The sequence below is a fragment of the Trichechus manatus genome, unplaced genomic scaffold (genome assembly GCF_000243295.1).
Source record: "Trichechus manatus latirostris isolate Lorelei unplaced genomic scaffold, TriManLat1.0 scaffold00143, whole genome shotgun sequence".
Classification (NCBI taxonomy): Eukaryota; Metazoa; Chordata; class Mammalia; order Sirenia; family Trichechidae; genus Trichechus; species Trichechus manatus.
Window position 1 is genome coordinate 4286464 of NW_004444079.1, and position 18044 is coordinate 4304507.

An 18044-nucleotide genomic window follows, 5' to 3' on the forward strand; every position below is an offset into this window, starting at 1 on the left:
TCAATCAAATATGCAAAACCAAATGGGCAACTCCTGCCCTAAAGCAAGATGAGAAGGCAGGAGGGTACAGGAAAATGGGACAAATGGACATGAGGAACCTGGGGTGGAAAGGCATAGAATGCTGTCACATTGTAGGGATTGCAACAAATGTCACGAAACAATATGTGTATACATTTTTGAATGAGAAACTAACTTGAGCTGTAAACTTTCACCTAAAGCACAATTTAAAAGAAAATAACAAGCATTGGAGGGGATACGGAGAAATTGGAACCCTTATCCACTGCTGATGGGAATGCAAAATGGTACAGCCACTGTAAAACAGTTTGGCACTTCCTCAGAAAACTAGAGGTAGAGCTGCCATATGACCCAGCAATTCCATTCCTAAGTATATACCCTAGAGATCTAACATAAGTGACACAAACAGACTTATGCACGCCTATGTTCGTTGCAACACTATTCACAATAGCAAAAAGATGGAAACAGCATAAGTGCCCATCAACAGACGAATGGATAAGTAAAATGAGGTACATACATACAATGGAATACTACTCATCGATAAAGAAAAATGAGCTTCCAAAACATCTTACAACATGAATGAACCTGGAAGACATTATGTTGAGCAAAATAAGTCAATCACAAAAAAACAAATATTGTATGTTATCACTTTTGTGAAATAACACGAGTAGGTAAATATACAGAAATTAATGTTCATTAGTGGTTACAGGGGGTAGGGGTGGGAGAAGTACACCATAGGTGGTGGTGTTGTTAGGTGCCATCGAGTCAGTTCCAACTCATAGTAACCCTATAGAACATAGTAGAACGGCCCCACAAGGTTTGAACTGCTGACTTTTTTGGTTAACAGGCAAGCTCTTAACCACTATGCCACCAGGGCTCCACTCCACAGGTAGTAGTCACTTATTGTTAATAGAAATGGGAAAGGTGCTTTGGTGAGGGATAAGACAGTACACAATACTGGGGAAGCCAACACAAGTTGTACAAGGCAAGGTCATGGAAGTTCCACAGACACATCCAAACTCCCTGAGAGACCGAATTACTGGACTGAGGGCTGTGGGGACCATGGTCTCGGGAACATCTAGCTCAATTGCCGTAACAGTTTATAAAGAAAATGTTCTACATTCTACTTTGGTGAGTAGCGTCTGGGGTCTTAAAAGCCTGTGAGTGGCCATCTAAGATACTCCACTGGTCTCACTCCTTTGGGAGCAAGGGATAATGAAGAAAACCAAAGACACAAGGGAAAGATTAGTCCAAAGGACTAATGGACCGCAATTACCACAGCCTCCACCAGACTGAGTCCAGCACAACTAGATGGTGCCTGGCTACCACCACTGACTGCTCTCACAGGGATCACAATAGAAGGTCCCAGACAGAGCTGGAGAAAAATGTACAACAAAATTCTAACTCACAAAAAAAAAGACCAGACTTACTGGCCTGACAGAAACTGGAGAAACCCCGAGAGTATGGCCCCTGGACACATTTATAGCTCAGAAATGAAGTCATTCCTGAGGTTCGCCCTTCATCCAAAAATTAAACAGGCCCATAAAACAAAATGAGACTAAAGGGGCACACCAGCCCAGGGGTAATAACTAGAAGGCAGGAGGGGACAGGAAAGCTGGTAATAGGGAACCCAAGGTGGAGAAGGGAGAGTGTTGACATGTCGCAGGGTTGTTAATCAATGTCATAAAACAATGTGTGTACTAACTGTTTAATGAGAAACTATTTGTTCTGTAAACCGTCATCTAAAGTACAATAAAAAAAAAATGGGAAAGGTGGCACTGAATATGGGTAAAGTTTGCACAGCATGATTGATGTAACTAATAAGTGTACCTAGGGAAAAGGGATGAACGGGCAACTGCTAAGTTGTGTATGGTTTCACGACAATAACAAAAACCAAAAACAGGAGGAGTGCTACAGATGCTGATACTAATTAAATGTAACCAGTCACCTCATAGCATTAGTTCTTTTGGTTTAGGGACTTAGGGCTGTGATCTCATGGGACAATCCAGTCAATTGGCATAATATAGCTCATAAAGTTTATGTTCTACCTCCCAGTATCGTGAGTGGTGTCTGGGTCTTAAAAGCTTAAGAGCAGCCATCTAAGATACAACTATTGGTCTTTATTTGCCTGGAACAAAAGAGAAAGAAGGAAACCCAAGAATCAAAGAAGAAACTGGACTACTGGACTGTCTACATGACCACTGTCTCCTCCACCTTAAGAACAGAAGAACTAGATGGTGCCCGGCTACCACTACCGAATGTTCTGATCAGCAACACGATAGATGAATCGTGATAAAGGGAGAAAAATATGGAACAGAACTTCAAATTCTTAAAAAAATCCAGACTTACTGGACCTACTGAGGCCAGAAGAGTCTCTAAGACTATGGCCCTGAGTTGCTATTCAAACCTTGAGTTGAAACTATCCCCTGAAGTCATCTTTAAACTAAGTAACAGCTTGGCTCAAAGAGTAAAGATTGTCACCGTTGAGTATTGTGTTTTTATATATGAGTTGATTCCAACTCATAGCAACCCTATAGGACAGAGTTGAACTGCCCCATACAGTTTCCAAGGCTGTAAATCTTTATGGAAGCAGATGGCCACATCTTTCCTTCCATGGAGCAGCTAGTAGGTTCGAACTGCCAACTTTTTGGTTAGCAGCTGAGCACTTAACCACTGCACCACCAGGGCTCCAGATATACATATATGTGACCAAAGGGTCAACAGCTATTTTAAAGCATAGGTGAGAAGGTTGAGGGTCAGGGAAATTAAGTAAATGGAAGTGAAACAACTAGAACAGAAATAACAAGAGTGTTGACATAATGTGAAGAATGGAATTATGTAACTAATGTCACTGACCATTATGTCTAGAAGCTAGAATGGGAGCAAGTTTTACTGTGTATATATTCACCAAAAACAAAATAAATTTATTCGTGAAAGCGAAAAAAAAAAAAATTAAATTTAAAAAAAAAAATTGACTAAATTCTCCAACCAAAAGATAAAGCTTGTCAGACTGGTTGGTGAAAAAGCAAAACCCAAATATATGCTGTTTATAGGAGCCATCTAAAAAACATAAGGGCATAGAAAAGTTCAGTGTGAGAAGATGGAAAAACATAAAAGACATACTTTGCAAAACTGTCCAAGCAGAAACTGAAATATTAATTTAAGACAAAAAGCATTATTAGAGATAAGGAAGGACACTTTGTAATGATAAAATACTTAATTTGCAAGGCAGATCAAACAATTCTAAATTTGTATGCACTTAATAACATAACCTCAAAGTATATGAAACAAAACCCAACAGAACTACAAGGAGAAATAGATAAATTGACAATCATAGTGGGAGATTTTAACACACCTCTCTCAATAACATATAAAAAAACAAGTCAGCAATGATAGTGAAATTTAAACAATACAATCAGTGCACTAGCCCCAGTGGACACCCAGAGAACCCTGCACCTCACAACTGCTGAGACACCTAGTGGAGATAGGGCAGCACTGTGGCAGTGATGAAGGGCAGAATCAAGGATGATTTCCAGCTTTTAGACTCAGGCCCCTAGATGGATAATGACCATGTTATCTGTTTATTTTACTTAATCCAGAATCATTGACCACTTACTAGATACAAAACATTGAGGTAGGTAGGTGCTAGAAGTTGAGAGTGGTGAGAGGGAATGCATAAATAATAATTGTTACAGTCTATTGAGTGTCTTCTATGTGTTGGGCACTGTGCAAGTTACTTTATTTTAATGAGCACTAATTTTCACAACAGTCCTTTCATACGGATATTATGATCTCCACTGTATAGATGGGGAAACCAAGGCTAAGAGGGGTAAAATTGAATGGAATACCATCACTATCCTCCAAGGAGCCTAAAATCTCCCAGAAGGGAAGACAAGTATACAACCAGTGCAGAGGAGAGATGAAGATGGGGAGTATGGGCTGAGACAGGAAGCTTCCAGTTTCCAAGACAGAGTCCTGGAGATCCCGTGGAGACCAGGCATGGCCTTCAGAAGAGGGGGTGGGGAGCTCAGAGTCCATGGTAGTTGGGATCTGCCTAGGATGGCTTTCCCAGTCACTTCTAACGTAGACTTTCCATCTTGAAAACAGAAAGGAGCAGGCAATGCCCGTAGGGCAGGGCCCTGGGCACGTGTCAGCACACAGTCACTCACTAGCTGACCACCAGCCCTTGATCCCCAGGAGAAGGCCCACTCTGTGAGTCTCTGGGATTGTGGTCCCAGCCCCAAGGAGCTCACAGACCGAAAGGAGAGCAAAGTGACCAGTGAGCTTGACCTAAACATAGGCTTTTAGTTAGCAAGGGCATTGGGGGGAAGGAAAAGAGGTATGTCAGAGCCTTAGGGGTCAGGATGAATTGCCAGTGCATTCTGTTTCTCTCTTATTTATCCTAAGTCCTTGGTGTTCTGGCCAAACAATTTTGAAGGTGGCTGCTCCCAATGTCTCCATCTGAGAGACTGTCACAGGCCCCAAATGACCATCTTTCTACTCCGACCTGTTTGTCATGCTGGAGCCTTCCCCTTTCAACCACATTTCAAGGATACCTTCTCCAAGAAGCCCTCCCAGATGGATCTGCCTCACTGTTCCCACTCTGTCATTCTTTCCCAAAGGCTGAGCTCCTTCTTTCTCTGAACTGACTCGGTCTTCTTCCTGCTCAGTTCCAGGTCCCCCCGCTGGCATCAAAGCAGTCCCTTCATCAGCCAGCAGTGTGGTCGTGTCTTGGCTCCCCCCTACCAAGCCCAATGGGGTCATCCGCAAGTACACCATCTTCTGCTCCAGCCCTGGATCTGGCCAGCCGGTAAGTGGAACTCAGGCCAAAATGATGAAGAGGACGGAGAAAGAGCAAGGTGTCCACAGGTCAGCTGGTTTCCAGGCTAGACCTCAGCTGGTTGTATCTGCATCTCTACCTGGATCCAAGTGTAAGAATTGGTGCTGGTCACCCAAGGGGAACCAAACCCTTGCTCAATGTCCATCTGGGTCAGTCCTCTGTTCCTGAGGCTGCCAGATTGTCACAAGACCCCAGAGGCTCCTTTGAGACAGGTGAGTCGTGACCATGTAGGCAGAGTGAAAGGGAAGCTGGGACCTCCCTTTTTCTGGGCTAGCAAGCCCCAGGACTGTTGGCTGGGGACTGGCTGGGCCGTGGCCTCTGGGAGTGCGTCTCAGCACTGCAGGGCTTGGAGGTGCTACTGGAGCTCTGGCCTGAGTGACCTCTTCAGTGAGGGAGGAGAAAAGATGCATGACAGCTGAGAAAAGGCAAGGGCACCTCTCCCTGGGCCAGAGCCTGGGCCCAGCTTAGGGCAGAGACACTGAGACACTGCAGTGCCTGCCCAAACCCTGGGAGCGAGCAGGCTGGGGCGCAGCAGGAGGCTAGCCCCTTCCCTTCCACTGAAAGCTCAGAGCCAGGGAGTCACAGGGCCCATGGAGGGTAGGAGGACAGGGGGTAGGTGCAGTGGGAAACCCATAACCATAATACATATCTTCCCTCTGCCTCTTTCAGTATCTCCAGCCATTCAACCACACAGTTCCACTGAGGGCCTCCTCCAGAGCAGACCCTTTCTAGTTACTCTAGCTCCTTCTCCAGGAAGCTCTCCCAGGTTGATCTGCCCCTGCTCTCCCAGTCTAGTGGAGGAGACAGAGGGAAGCGCTAAGGGCTGTGAATACTGTCACAGAGATGTGCTCAGGGCTGGGAGAGCACGGAGGAGGAGAAAGGGGCTGACGTCTCCCTCCATCAACAACTGTGGTCAGCCCAAGCATCTGCAGATGAGCTTTTGGCAGCCAGAGAGCTGCCCAGAAGTTGCTCAGTAATTATGTCATCATCTATTCCTATTGTCTTTGCGCTCCTGTGGTCTTTCTGAATTACCATCTGAGTGGTAGGTGGCCCAGCTCCTAGGGAGTGAGGCCAGAGTTCTGTTACCGGAGGAAATGCCCAGAAACGACTCTGTTCCCTCTTCTCTTCTCCATCCTTGCGGCCATGGCCTCACTTGCAGAAAGGTGTTCATGTCATAACTGGACAGCTCCATGAATTTTCACAACACATCCGAGCAACAAGCACCCAGAGCAGGGAACAGAACACTACAACACCCCAGGGGGCCCCTCATGCCCCTTCCAGTCACTACCCTCCCCAGCATAGATCGGTGTCGCCGCTTTTTGTACTTTATATAAATGGAGTCATGTCATACGTCTGCTTCTTTTACTCAACATTATGCTGGTGAGTTTCATCCATACTGTTGTCTGTAGTTATAACTCAGTAACTCACATTTCTGTATAGTTTTCCATTGTGTGCATACACTACAATTTATTTGGTCTTTATGCTATCCATTGATAAGCATTTGAGTAGTCTTGGGCAATTACAAATAGTGTTGCTGTGAACACTCTTGTACATGTCTGGTGGTGCTCGTGTACATGCATTTCTGCTGGGTATATAACTAGAAGGGGAATAGCTAGGCCATGGGGTCTGCAAACGTTAGCTTGAGAACACCCCACCATTGCCTGGTGGTTGTACCAATCATACCCCACCCACAGTGGATGAGTTCCAGTTATCCATATCTGCAGACACTTAGTATTTTCCAGTCTATGTTTCAGCCATGCCTTCTGCCTCCCTTTCTGCTCTCCCCCTGCCCTTCATGCACACACACATGCACACATACTCACACACAGGCACACATACCAGGCTCTTGTTACACTAAGCTTTCCACCATCCTGGACACCCACTGTGCCTTCTCCCACCTCCACACCTTTGCCCCTGCCAATCCCTGCCCTGGCATGCTCTTCATTCCTCCATCACACACTGAATGAGTTCAGTGGCAACCAGCCATTGTCTTCTGCACTAGTCTGTGAGACCCTATGAAGATGGGGACAGCATCTTTTCATCGTTGAGTCCCTAGTGCCAAACACTGTGCCTGGAACATCATGGTCCCTAAATGCATGTTTGATGAATAAATGACTAGCAGCCTGGCATTTGTAAAGACTTAGACATGGGCAAGTCTCCCTTCATAAGTGGGTAGGAGAGGATAATCATTCTCTAGCTTGGGTTTTTGCAGTCATTTCCTCTTTTGATAATGAAATCTTTCAAGGGATTGGTGTCCAGGAGTTCAGCCTCCTCATTAAGTGAGGCTTTAGGAGCCTCCGGCAGACTGACTAGGATCCTTTCTCAGGCCCCAGAACAGAGCTCTTAGTCCCCATCCCCTCCTGCTGCTGCTGGAGACACTGGGAACCCCCTCCATCCTCTTCCATCCTGGGCATGCAGGAACCTCCTCTTTCCTGGGGAGATTTCCTACCAGACAGTGTCACACAGGGCAGGTCTGCTAGTGTGATGAGAACTGCAGTTCAGCCACGCGGGATAAGCGGTGGAGGTGGCTAGCTTAGTGAGGGACCCAGGACCTACCCACCACATGTGACGTCATCACTCTGCCCAAATGTATTCCACATTCCAACTACAAACTCATTTATGAAAGACAGCTCCAGAATGGTGTGTGTGTGTGTGTGTGTGTGTGTGTGCACGCATGCGTGTGCTAAAGGTGAAGACATACATGTGTATACGTGATAATGCAAAAAATTGGGTATACACGTGGGGTTAGAGGCAAATGTATGTGAGTCTGAGTGTGCTCATACGCACTGGTGGGAGTGTAAGAACATGTACACATGGAAGCCTCAGAATAGACACGTGACAGTGAGTATGGCATTGGCTCATGGGGAGTTACTCTCCGGGGAAGGAAGCCAGAACTGCACTGAGTCCTGTTAGAAATTTTATCAAATATTTTACAATATTTATTGTTTTTTTCTGATTATAAAAATAATGCAGTTTGATTGTAGAAAATGTCATAAAATATATAAAAGAATAAAGAGGAAAGCAATACTTTTACTCTCAGTCCCTAAAGATAAACACACTGGTAATGTTTTGGCATATAGCTGTCCAATCTATTCTCTCGCTCTCTCTCTCTCTATATATATATACATGTATGTGTGTATATATATATTTTTATGGTGGTTTTTTTAAACAAAATTAAAATAAAACTTTACATAATGTTATGTAAGCTCCTTTTTTCCGCATAATATATGGAGGCACTTTCCCATACCATCAAATATTCTTTTAAAACACGTATATATGTAATCTATCTAACCAGCACCCAGTTATCCTATATTTACTGTATATTTCCAATTTTTACCATTATAACTGATGCTTCAGTGAGCATACGTCACAGAAGTACGTGCCTATTCTATTATTGGAATAAATTTCCTGGGTCACAAAAAATGTGAATATTCTTAAGGTTCTGTATACACATTTACAAATTACCTTGCAGAAAGTTTGAACCAATTTATGCTTTAAGTCCATATTAGTTCCTTGCACCTATGCTAAGCCCAGGTTTGGGTTTTTGGTTTGTTTTGTTTTTGTTTTTTTCCAATTTTGCCAGTTGGATTAAAAAAGATGGTATCTCATTTTAAGTTACATTTATTTGATAGCTAGCTAGGTTGATTATTTTTTCATATGTTTACTGGCTGTTTTTCTAGCCATATCTGTTGTCAATTCATGTTCTTTGTCCATTTTTCTATTTGAATTTCTATTTTAATTTCAATTTTCTTATTGATTTATAAGTGCTCTTTATATATTAAGGAAAATAGCTATTTTTCTATCATATAAATTCCAAGTATTTCTTGCCAGTTCATCTCTGGATTTTTGATTCTGTTTTTGATATACAATAGTTTGTCTTTTTACATAATTCAAATTACCTTTATTTTTATGATTAGAAAAACATATAAATATTTACCTATAGTTTCTTGTTTTATGATTTTATCTTTCTTTTCAACCTTTTTCCAATGGAAATTTACTGGGGGGTATGGCTATATGCTTTTGAAAGAGATTTAAGGAGATCCATGCAGAGTCCAGGTTAAAAGGAAGGCATCCAGGTTCTGGGTGAGATTTTAATACCCTCAAGGGGAAGCCAAAACTTTCCTGCCCTGTGTACAAATGTACATTCAGGTATCACTGGAATACACAGACAAGTACACACAACTTTCCTCCCCAGCCACAGAGATATACATATACACACCTCTTCCCTCACAGAAAATAAATACAGAGAAGAACACGTCCAGATTACAAAGGACTCACACACCCATTGCCTCACTTATATCTCACAGGTCAGGCAGAGCTGTTTTGCTTTCCTAGTGTGTAGGGGAGAAAACAGAGGCCCCAGGAACCATGGGAGACACTATAGGTCATATACCTAGTGTCTTAGTTATCTAGTGCTGCTATAACAGAAATACCACAAGTGGATGGCTTTAAGAAACAGAAATTTATTTTCTCACAGTTTAGGAGGCTAGAAATCTGAAGTCAGGGTGCCAGCTCAAGGCTTTCCTTCTCTGCTGGCTCTGGAGGAAGGTCCTTTTCTCTTTTGGGCGATCTTCATGAGGCTTAGAATCTCTCTTCCCCTATCTCTGCTGTCCCACTTGCTTGTCTAATCTCGTTTATATTTCAAAAGAGATTGACTCAAGACACACCCTACACTAATCCTGTCTCATTAGCATAACAAAGATAACCCATTCCCAAATGGGATTGTAACCAGAGGCATAGAGGTTACAAATTGAAACACATATTTTCGGGGACACAATTCAATCCATAACACCTAGTAAAAAGGGGAAGCAAGTGTTGAAGCCACTGAACCATACTACCTCAGGCACAGGTACAACCTGCAGGTAGGCACATCAGTCGCCAGAGTGCAGTAGTCTGAAAGGTCTCCGCAGCTACCAGGGCTCAGGGTGGTTCTGCACCTGCTCCAGCAGGGACCTCCTGGGTTCGAGTCCAGACCCTGATGAGGGAGGCAGGAGGAGGAATCGCCAGGAGCCCTGTGTGTATTGGGAGGATGCCTGTGCCTCCTCCCAACATGTCCCTGCAGACAACCTGGGGCCAAAAAGGGTGTTTTCTCCTGTCATATCATAAGTCATCATGTCCCTCAGCCCTACCGTGGGGCAGGGAGAGTGTCCCTGTGTGATGTGCATGCGTGCGTCTACGCATCCGTGTATGCGTGAGCGTATGCATGTACACGTGAGCGTGCGTGTGTAAGATCCCTTGACTGCAGACATAACTAATTATTAGCTCCCTCTGGCCTCAGGGGGCCCGCATCTGTTCCAGGGGTTGCTCCCCCTCCCCAGACTTCTGCCCTGATTTCAAAGAGGGCCTGGTGCTGTCCTTCTTTCCCTTCCCCGCGGCTGACCAAAAAATAAAATAAAATGAAAGTCAACCCTATCCCGCCTGTGCCAGGGAAGAGGCTGACAGGAGGTCTGCAAACCAGCGTTTATCAAAAGCTCCTTCTCAAATTCATTTCAATATCTGAGCCTCTGGTTTCCAAGGCAACATAATCTTTTCATCAAAGCAACTGGTAAAACCACTGGGATCTGATATTGTTTTGTTGGCAACTTGTCAAAACTGTCATTTGGTTACAAAAATTTATAGATGTATACAGCCTGCAAATATATATGGTGATCTATACCACTAATAATCATTAATAAAGGGTTGCCCAGTACAGCTTTCAGAGTTCCCCTCTCCCACCCTTTCCTCCCCAATGGGCCTGCCTCCTGCAGAATAAGGGGTAGTAATTAGACCAGGGCTGGGAGGTGACTGAGTGGGGAGGGGCTGGGGGAGCCTGTCTGCAACCCTAATAAGGCAAAGGCAGTAATTTAGCTTCTTCCCAGAGACTCTTTTCTCAGGGTTTGCTTGGGACCCTTCTTCTTCTATTCTCCCTTCTCCTAACTCCCCCACTCAGCCTTCACCCAAAACTCTCCCATTCCTTGCCTTGAAGCCACAGCTGCCTAGAGCCAGGATCAGGCAACAGGTAACCTGAGACTGACCCAGCAACACCCCAGAAGAGGCCCTTTTTGTGCCGGGGCCAAACCCAGTGCAAAGTCTGTCCACTGCTGCTCCACAGCTGGCAATGGGCAAACCAGACAGGACCCTGCCTCCCACCCTGCCCCAGCCATCACCATCCCAGCAGCCTCTGGGCCCAGGGCACTGGAGAAGAGTTGGGGACTGGAGGCTCGATGGCCTGGGTTCTGCTTCTAAGTACTTCTTCACCTCTGCCCACAGGCTCCCAGTGAGTATGAGACAAGTCCAGAGCAGCTCTTCTACCGGATCGCCCACCTAAACCGTGGGCAGCAATACATGCTGTGGGTGGCCGCCGTCACCTCTGCAGGCCGGGGCAACAGCAGCGAGAAGGTCACCATCGAGCCTGCGGGCAAGGGTGAGGAGCCTGGGACTGGGCAGAGGGCAGGAGGCGGTGCTGCCAGGAGCTTGCAGGCTCCCTTCCAGAAGTCTGGTTCTCCCCACAGAGGGGCCCTCTCTCCTCTGCACCCTATGTGAGCCTGGCTATGAGGAGATGGCCATTCGCCTCCTCCTGCATCTGCCAAGGCTGAGCCTCTGCTGCCCCCTGACTCCAGGAGAGCCTCGCAACAAGCTCCAGCCACCCCAGTACCCAGAGGGGGTGGGCATGGTGCACCTCAGTCTCCCCACTCCAGACTCTACTCCCAGCTGAAAGAAAGGGAGTCATCCCACCCCCAGCCCAAAGCATAGCCTCTGTCCCATTGCTCAGTCCCTCCGGGGGGGGCCAGGTTGGGGTATCCCACTTTACAGAGCAGCTGAGACTCAGAAGAAAGCCCCTGGTTTCAAAGCCTGGACATCTCAGGCAAGAGATGGTTCTGCTGGTTACTGACTCATTCAGTCCACAGACATTCACCCAGTGCCTGCTGGATGTGAGGCTCTGAGCCAGACGCCAGGCACAGGGTGACTCGGCTGGGTTTTGTGCTTTGGGCGTGCCCCACCAAATCCCTGACTGGCATACGTGTGGCATGGGGGGTATGAGCAGCTGCACTTTTCAGAAGAACAGCAGTTCTGAGGTCTCAGCCTAGATCAAGATGATGGTGCTGCTAAGCTGCCCCTCTGTCCCTACCCTGGCTGCATGGAATTAGCCATAACAAGCCTATGACAAGTACTTTGACTCTAGGCACCCCTGGGCCCTTCCTCCTTACCTTGTCTCCTCCCACAGCCACTGCTTACCCAGCTGTCTCTCCAGCTCCCTGGGGTGACTGGAGCTTCCCTTGGTTTGGACACAGTGAGCTTCAGCCCTTGCCCTACCACTGGCTCAGTCAGCTAGTATTCAGTTGAAGGCCTTCAGTGGACAGGGGCCTCCACCTGCCACCCAGTAGGGTTTTTATCTCATTTTACAGTTCAGCAGTCAGAGGCAGGAATGGCATGGCCTGCAAAGACAGCAGAGAAGGTGCCTGGGTCTTCAGACTCCAAGTCAGAGCTGTTTCCACACGGCCTCAACGTTTCTTACCTCCTTCATCCTTCCTCACAGGGGCTCTACAAACCTCTTCTCCTGACGCTCCTCCTTACAGGATGGAAGGGGCCTAAGAGCCTACAGTCCTCCTGGGTGTCTTGGCAGAAGGTTGATCCTTCTTCCCCTGTGTGTATTAAATGTAGCACATTCCTAGAGGGCTTTGTACTTCCTAGAACACATTTACATGCCTTCCCCTTCTGTCCTCTCAGCAGCCCTAAGAGGTAAGAGAGACAAGCACTGCTGTTCACACAGACACAGAGACAAAGAAAGCTGCAGAGCGTCAACCCCAGCCACTCAGCAGAACCAGATCTAGAACCAGGTCTCTTGAGCCTACACTCCATCCCTGAGGCCCCGTGGCTTCTCTCTGCCCACAATGGAGGCCATTTTAACATAAGCCCCTCTGCTCAGGCCTGTTTCTGCAGGCAATCCCCCACCGCCCCTAGCAGAGCTTTTCCTTCTCCTCAGCAGCTCTTCAGGACTTCCCTACTCTCTGCAAGCTCCATCACCCCTGGCACTGCCCTCACAAGAGATCAACCTGCATTTCCTGCACCCAAACCTGTAAACATTGCTTCCTCACTTCCCTTACATTTTCTTTTTCCCCCAAGATGGGACCTCCGGCTCCGTAGGGCCCACTCTGGCTCTCTGAGGTACTTGGCCCCTTGTTTCATTTACCATTTCTAAACTAATGTAAGATGGCGGCCATAGTGCAGGCTGGAGTTGATGGATGGCAGTGGGGAGGAGATTATGCACTCAGGGGGAGAAGTGATAGGACTTGGTTCTGGGAAGGGGGGGAGCTGACAATGACTCCCATGATTCTGGCTGACACCATTGCTCACATGCTGTGACATTCGACCTCTGTTGCTTTCTGTGGTGCTGATTCTCCTGATTTTCCTCCTGCCTCTCAGTGAGCTCCTGTCTCCCTCAGGGACATTCCTTTCTCCTCTCATGCTTGTATGTTGTTGATCCCAGGGTTTTGTTACTTCTCTGTCAATCTAAATCCCCCATCCTGGTGACCTCAGTCACCCCTGTTGATGACCCCCAAATCAGTGCCTCCAGTCCAGACATCTTTCTTATGCTCCGGAACATTTCTATCCCACTGCTTTCTAGTTGCCCCATGTGAGTGTCCCGCAGGTATTTTGCACTCAGCATGAAGCAAAGTCTTCTCCTCTTTCCTGCCAGCCCTGCTCCTCCCCGTCTGGTCTGCCTCATCTCCGTAAGGACACCATCACTTACCTTGTTGACCCAGCCAGAATCATGGGAATCATCTTCAACTCCCCCCTCCTTCTTCCCAAAGCCAATCAGACCCCAGGTCCTTTCATTTCTCCCCCTGAGCCCATAATCTCCTCCCCACTGCCATCCATCACCTCTATCCTGCACTATGGCCGCCATCTTGCCACTGGTATACACTCTCCAGGATCACCTCAACCAAACCGTCCTCTGCCAGTGAGTTATCTAATAATGTCCTTTGATCACACCTACCTATTCAAAAGCCTCCAGTGGCTCCTCATGACCTCAAGAGGAAGTCCAATCTCCTTGTTATGCCAAACAGAACCCTCCATGATTCTACTCCTTCTCGCCTCTCCAGTCCCTGCTCCTGCCCTTCCCCGCACTCACCCTGAGCTCTGGTTATCCCCAAGTACTTGCAGTCCCTCACACTTGTCATATTCAGGCCCCCATGCCTTTACTCAGCTCCCTCTTGCTGACATGCTTTCCCTTCTCTGTTTAGTGAATTCCTTTTTAGCCTTCAAGATTTAAATCAGAACTTCCAGTTCCAGAAGCTTTCCCTGGCCTTCAACTCTACCACCCACTTTCCAAGCAGAGTTCATTACTCCCTTCTTTGTGCTCCCATGGTTACATGTACCTTCCCCTACCAAAGAATTTTTCACTCTGTAATGATTTTTTTTTAAGCATCTGTCTCCCTTTTGGACAGTGAGCAACTTGAGGACGGGGAATATATTGTATTCATTTTTGAATCCTTAGATCTTCATGTGATACTTGGTCCATAATAGATATTTGATAAATGTTTGTTGAATCAATGACCTCCACCTGAAATTCCCTGATGCCAACCTCCCACCCCAAGCCTAAGGTGGAGGTCAGGTAAGGGACAGAGGAGCTGAAGTGTAAATCTAGGGAGCCCTGAGAAAGGGTGCTGTGGGCAGTGTGGAGGAGTAGAGTTGGGTGGCCCTCATCCTCTCTTCCCTGCAGCCCCAGCAAAGATCATCTCATTTGGGGGCACTGTGACGACACCTTGGATGAAAGACGTACGGCTGCCCTGTAATTCGGTGGGAGATCCAGCCCCTGCTGTAAAGTGGACCAAGGACAGGTGTGTGATGGAACCCCCACCCATACCTCTGGAGGGGTGGAGTGATCCCCAGGGAGTCATGAACAAGAGTCTGGGGTGTCCCTCCCTTCCAGCTGCCTCATGTGCCCCAGACCCTATGGGGGCCTTGCAGGGTACAGAGGTACAGCTCTCAAGAGCAGGCCTGGCCTCCCTAGCTCCCCTCTGTTGGGGGGCCAAGAATCTTCCTTCCCTGAGTCGTTAAAGAAGTCAAGGTTACTGGAGACACCTAGGAAGTGCTGAGCAGAAGGAATCTAGGATCCCTTAGCAAGCCTCCTCTGTTCCCAGTGACCTGGGGGAGGGTCCCAGGGCAAAGGGATGCTTGTCATAAACTGCCTCCACCTGGCAGTGAGGACTCAGCCATCCCCGTATCCATGGACGGGCACCGGCTCATCCACACCAACGGCACGCTGCTGCTTCGCGCTGTGAAGGCCGAGGACTCAGGCTACTACACCTGCACGGCCACCAACACTGGTGGCTTTGACACGATCATCGTCAACCTTCTGGTGCAAGGTGAGACCCTGGGAGGCAGGTGGGGCTCAGTGGGGACAGGGACAGAGAAGGGGCAGGAATTCCATCATGTCAGAAAGAGGGTTATTGAATGGAAGAATGAGACAAATCAAAGGGGAGACAGCTTAGTAAAATCGAGGGTGCCAAATGGAACAGGAGGCAGGTAGGTTGGAGGGAGAATGAGCAAGAAGATGGAAAAGCCCATACCTGGCCCTAGATTCCCGTCCTGAAGCCTTACACACTCTGCAGTCTTTGGACAATCAAGCATGGGAGGATGTGGGCAGGTTGGGGTATCCACACCCCATACCCCCACCATCACCCTTTGTGGTGAGGGCTGGTGGCTTTCCCCTCACAGTTCCCCCGGACCAGCCCCGCCTCACTGTCTCCAAAACCTCAGCTTCGTCCATCACCCTGACCTGGATTCCAGGTGACAATGGGGGCAGCTCCATCCGAGGTGAGGAGGGGTCTGGAGGAGGAGGGGAAGACAGGGGGAGGAATTCTGGGCCCAGGGGAAGGGGAAGGGCTTCACCCGCTCCCACCGCCTGCCCCCACAGCACCCAGGAAATGATCTAGGGGCAGATTCAGACCACAGGGAAGCTTCTCAAAGGCCATGGAAAGTACCCTGGCCTAGGAGGCTGGGCTTTAGTCCCCCCACCCACCTCTGGCCACTGGTTTGCTGTGTAAACTTGAATAAGCCTGTTTTCATCTCTGGGCCTCTGTTTCCAAATCTGTAAAAAATAGACAAGTGTATTATATCCGAGCTTCACAAACTTGAATATACACATGAATCCCCAGGGGATATGATTCAGTAGTTCTGGGGTGGAGGCCCAGAACTGGCTTTTCTAATAAGCCGATGCTGCTGGTCAGGGGAGCCCACTTGCAGTATTAAGGATCTAAATGGGATCTCTTTTAAGCCCCACAACCCTGATTTTCTGTTCCTCTCCCCATCTTGGGTGCTAAACCCCAACACTAGAGCTAAAGAGAGGGCAGTAAAACATACCCAGGGGCTTGACCTGTTTTGCATCTAATTTGCATATGGCCCCAGAATGACCAGAGGCCCCACTCCACCACCAGCCTGAAGCCTGGCCCCCATGATGCCTGTTAGGGTGTCCCAGGCCAGGCTGCTGCTACCCCTGCCCTGCTACCACCTGACCCAGGCCCAACCTCCCGGCCAGGCTTCGTGTTGCAGTACTCAGTGGACAACAGTGAGGAGTGGAAGGACGTGTTCATCAGCTCGAGCGAGCGCTCCTTCAAGCTGGACAGCCTCAAGTGTGGCACATGGTACAAGGTGAAGCTGGCGGCCAAGAATAGCGTGGGCTCCGGGCGCATCAGCGAGATCATCGAGGCCAAGACCCACGGACGGGGTGAGGCCCGGGTAATAGGGTGGGATGGGAAGACAGGCCCAGGAAGGAGGTGGGTGGGGATGGAGGAACCCAGGATATGTACGGGATGGGAGATGGCTGAGGCAGGGAAGGAGGGGACCAGGGAATCGGGGAGACTGAAGGGTGGAGACAGCCTTGTTCCCATCACTGTCACATCTTGATGAATCACATTAGGAAAAACTGGTCCCCCTTCTCTGCCAGGGTTGGCAGAAGTGGCACTCTTCTTCCTTCTACCCGCTTCTCTCTTCCTCCTTTGCTGAGGTTTCTTCCCAGGTTCTTGCATCTCCTCTCTGTCCTCCTTCCCCTCCTCTGTTCCCTGGGGCATCCACTCCCACCTGTGTAGACCTCCTCGGATCCGCAGAGAAATCCTTCCCGCCCAGACGAATCCTGACTTCTCTCTTGGTCTCTCTGATCTCAATCTCTCTCTCCCTCCGGTTCCCAGAGCCCTCCTTCAGCAAAGACCAACACCTCTTCACCCACATCAACTCCACACATGCCAGGCTTAACCTGCAGGGCTGGAACAATGGGGGCTGCCCTATCACCACCATCGTGCTGGAGTACCGGCCCAAGGGGACCTGGGCCTGGCAGGGCCTCCGGGCCAACAGCTCCGTGGAGGTGTTTCTGACGGAACTGCGGGAGGCCACGTGGTACGAGCTGCGCATGAGGGCTTGCAACAGCGCTGGTTGCGGCAACGAGACGGCCCAGTTCGCCACCCTGGACTACGATGGCAGTGAGTCCCAAAGGGTGGAGGCTGCTCTCTCCCTAGAGTCTGGGGCAAGGCAGTGCCAGGAAAGCTGCCAGAGAGGTAGACACAGAACAGATGTTGTCGCTGTTGTTAGCTGCAGCAGAGTCGTCCCCCAACTCACGGGGACTGCATGCACGATAGAACTAAAGGCTGCCTAGCCCTGCGCCATCCCCATAATTGGTTGCAGATCAGACCATTGTGATCCCTAAGCCCATTGCTGTCAAGTCGATTGGGACTTATAGCAACCCTCTAGGGCAGAGAAGAACTGTCCCATATGGTTTCCAAGGAGCAACTGGTGGATTTCAGTTGCCGGCCTTTTGGTTAGCAGCCGAGCTCTTAACCACTGCACCACCAGGGCTCCACAGATAGACACAAACAAATAGGCAGAAATGCAGTCAGAGAAAGAGGTTGACATACAGGTAAGCAGGCAAAGGAGCAGCAAATTGGTGGGCAGGCAGTAAGTGGCCAGCACCTGGCTCACAGGGACATCTGACTCCCTCCCTCACCCCTTTTCAGGCACTATTCCACCCATCAAGTCTGCGCAGGGTGAAGGAGATGACGTGAAGAAACTGTTCACCATCGGCTGCCCGGTCATCCTGGCCACACTGGGGGTGGCACTGCTCTTCATTGTACGCAAAAAGAGGAAGGAGAAGAGGCTGAAGCGGCTCCGAGGTGGGGACATTTCCCATGGGTTTCTGGGTTGGGGTGCTGACACC

General features: G+C 48.5%; 1 protein-coding gene across 1 annotated transcript in view; it reads left to right on the plus strand.

Moving 5' to 3' along the window:
- DSCAML1 (DS cell adhesion molecule like 1) overlaps positions 1-18044 on the plus strand; it is a 390413-nt gene that overhangs the window by 365167 nt on the left and 7202 nt on the right. The window contains exons 20-27 of the mRNA XM_004385674.2: positions 4686-4825; positions 11105-11258; positions 14559-14676; positions 15041-15204; positions 15557-15655; positions 16377-16565; positions 17026-17313; positions 17845-18000. Of these exons, the coding sequence (XP_004385731.1) occupies positions 4686-4825; positions 11105-11258; positions 14559-14676; positions 15041-15204; positions 15557-15655; positions 16377-16565; positions 17026-17313; positions 17845-18000 (1308 nt within the window). The remainder of the gene's footprint in view (positions 1-4685; positions 4826-11104; positions 11259-14558; positions 14677-15040; positions 15205-15556; positions 15656-16376; positions 16566-17025; positions 17314-17844; positions 18001-18044) is intronic.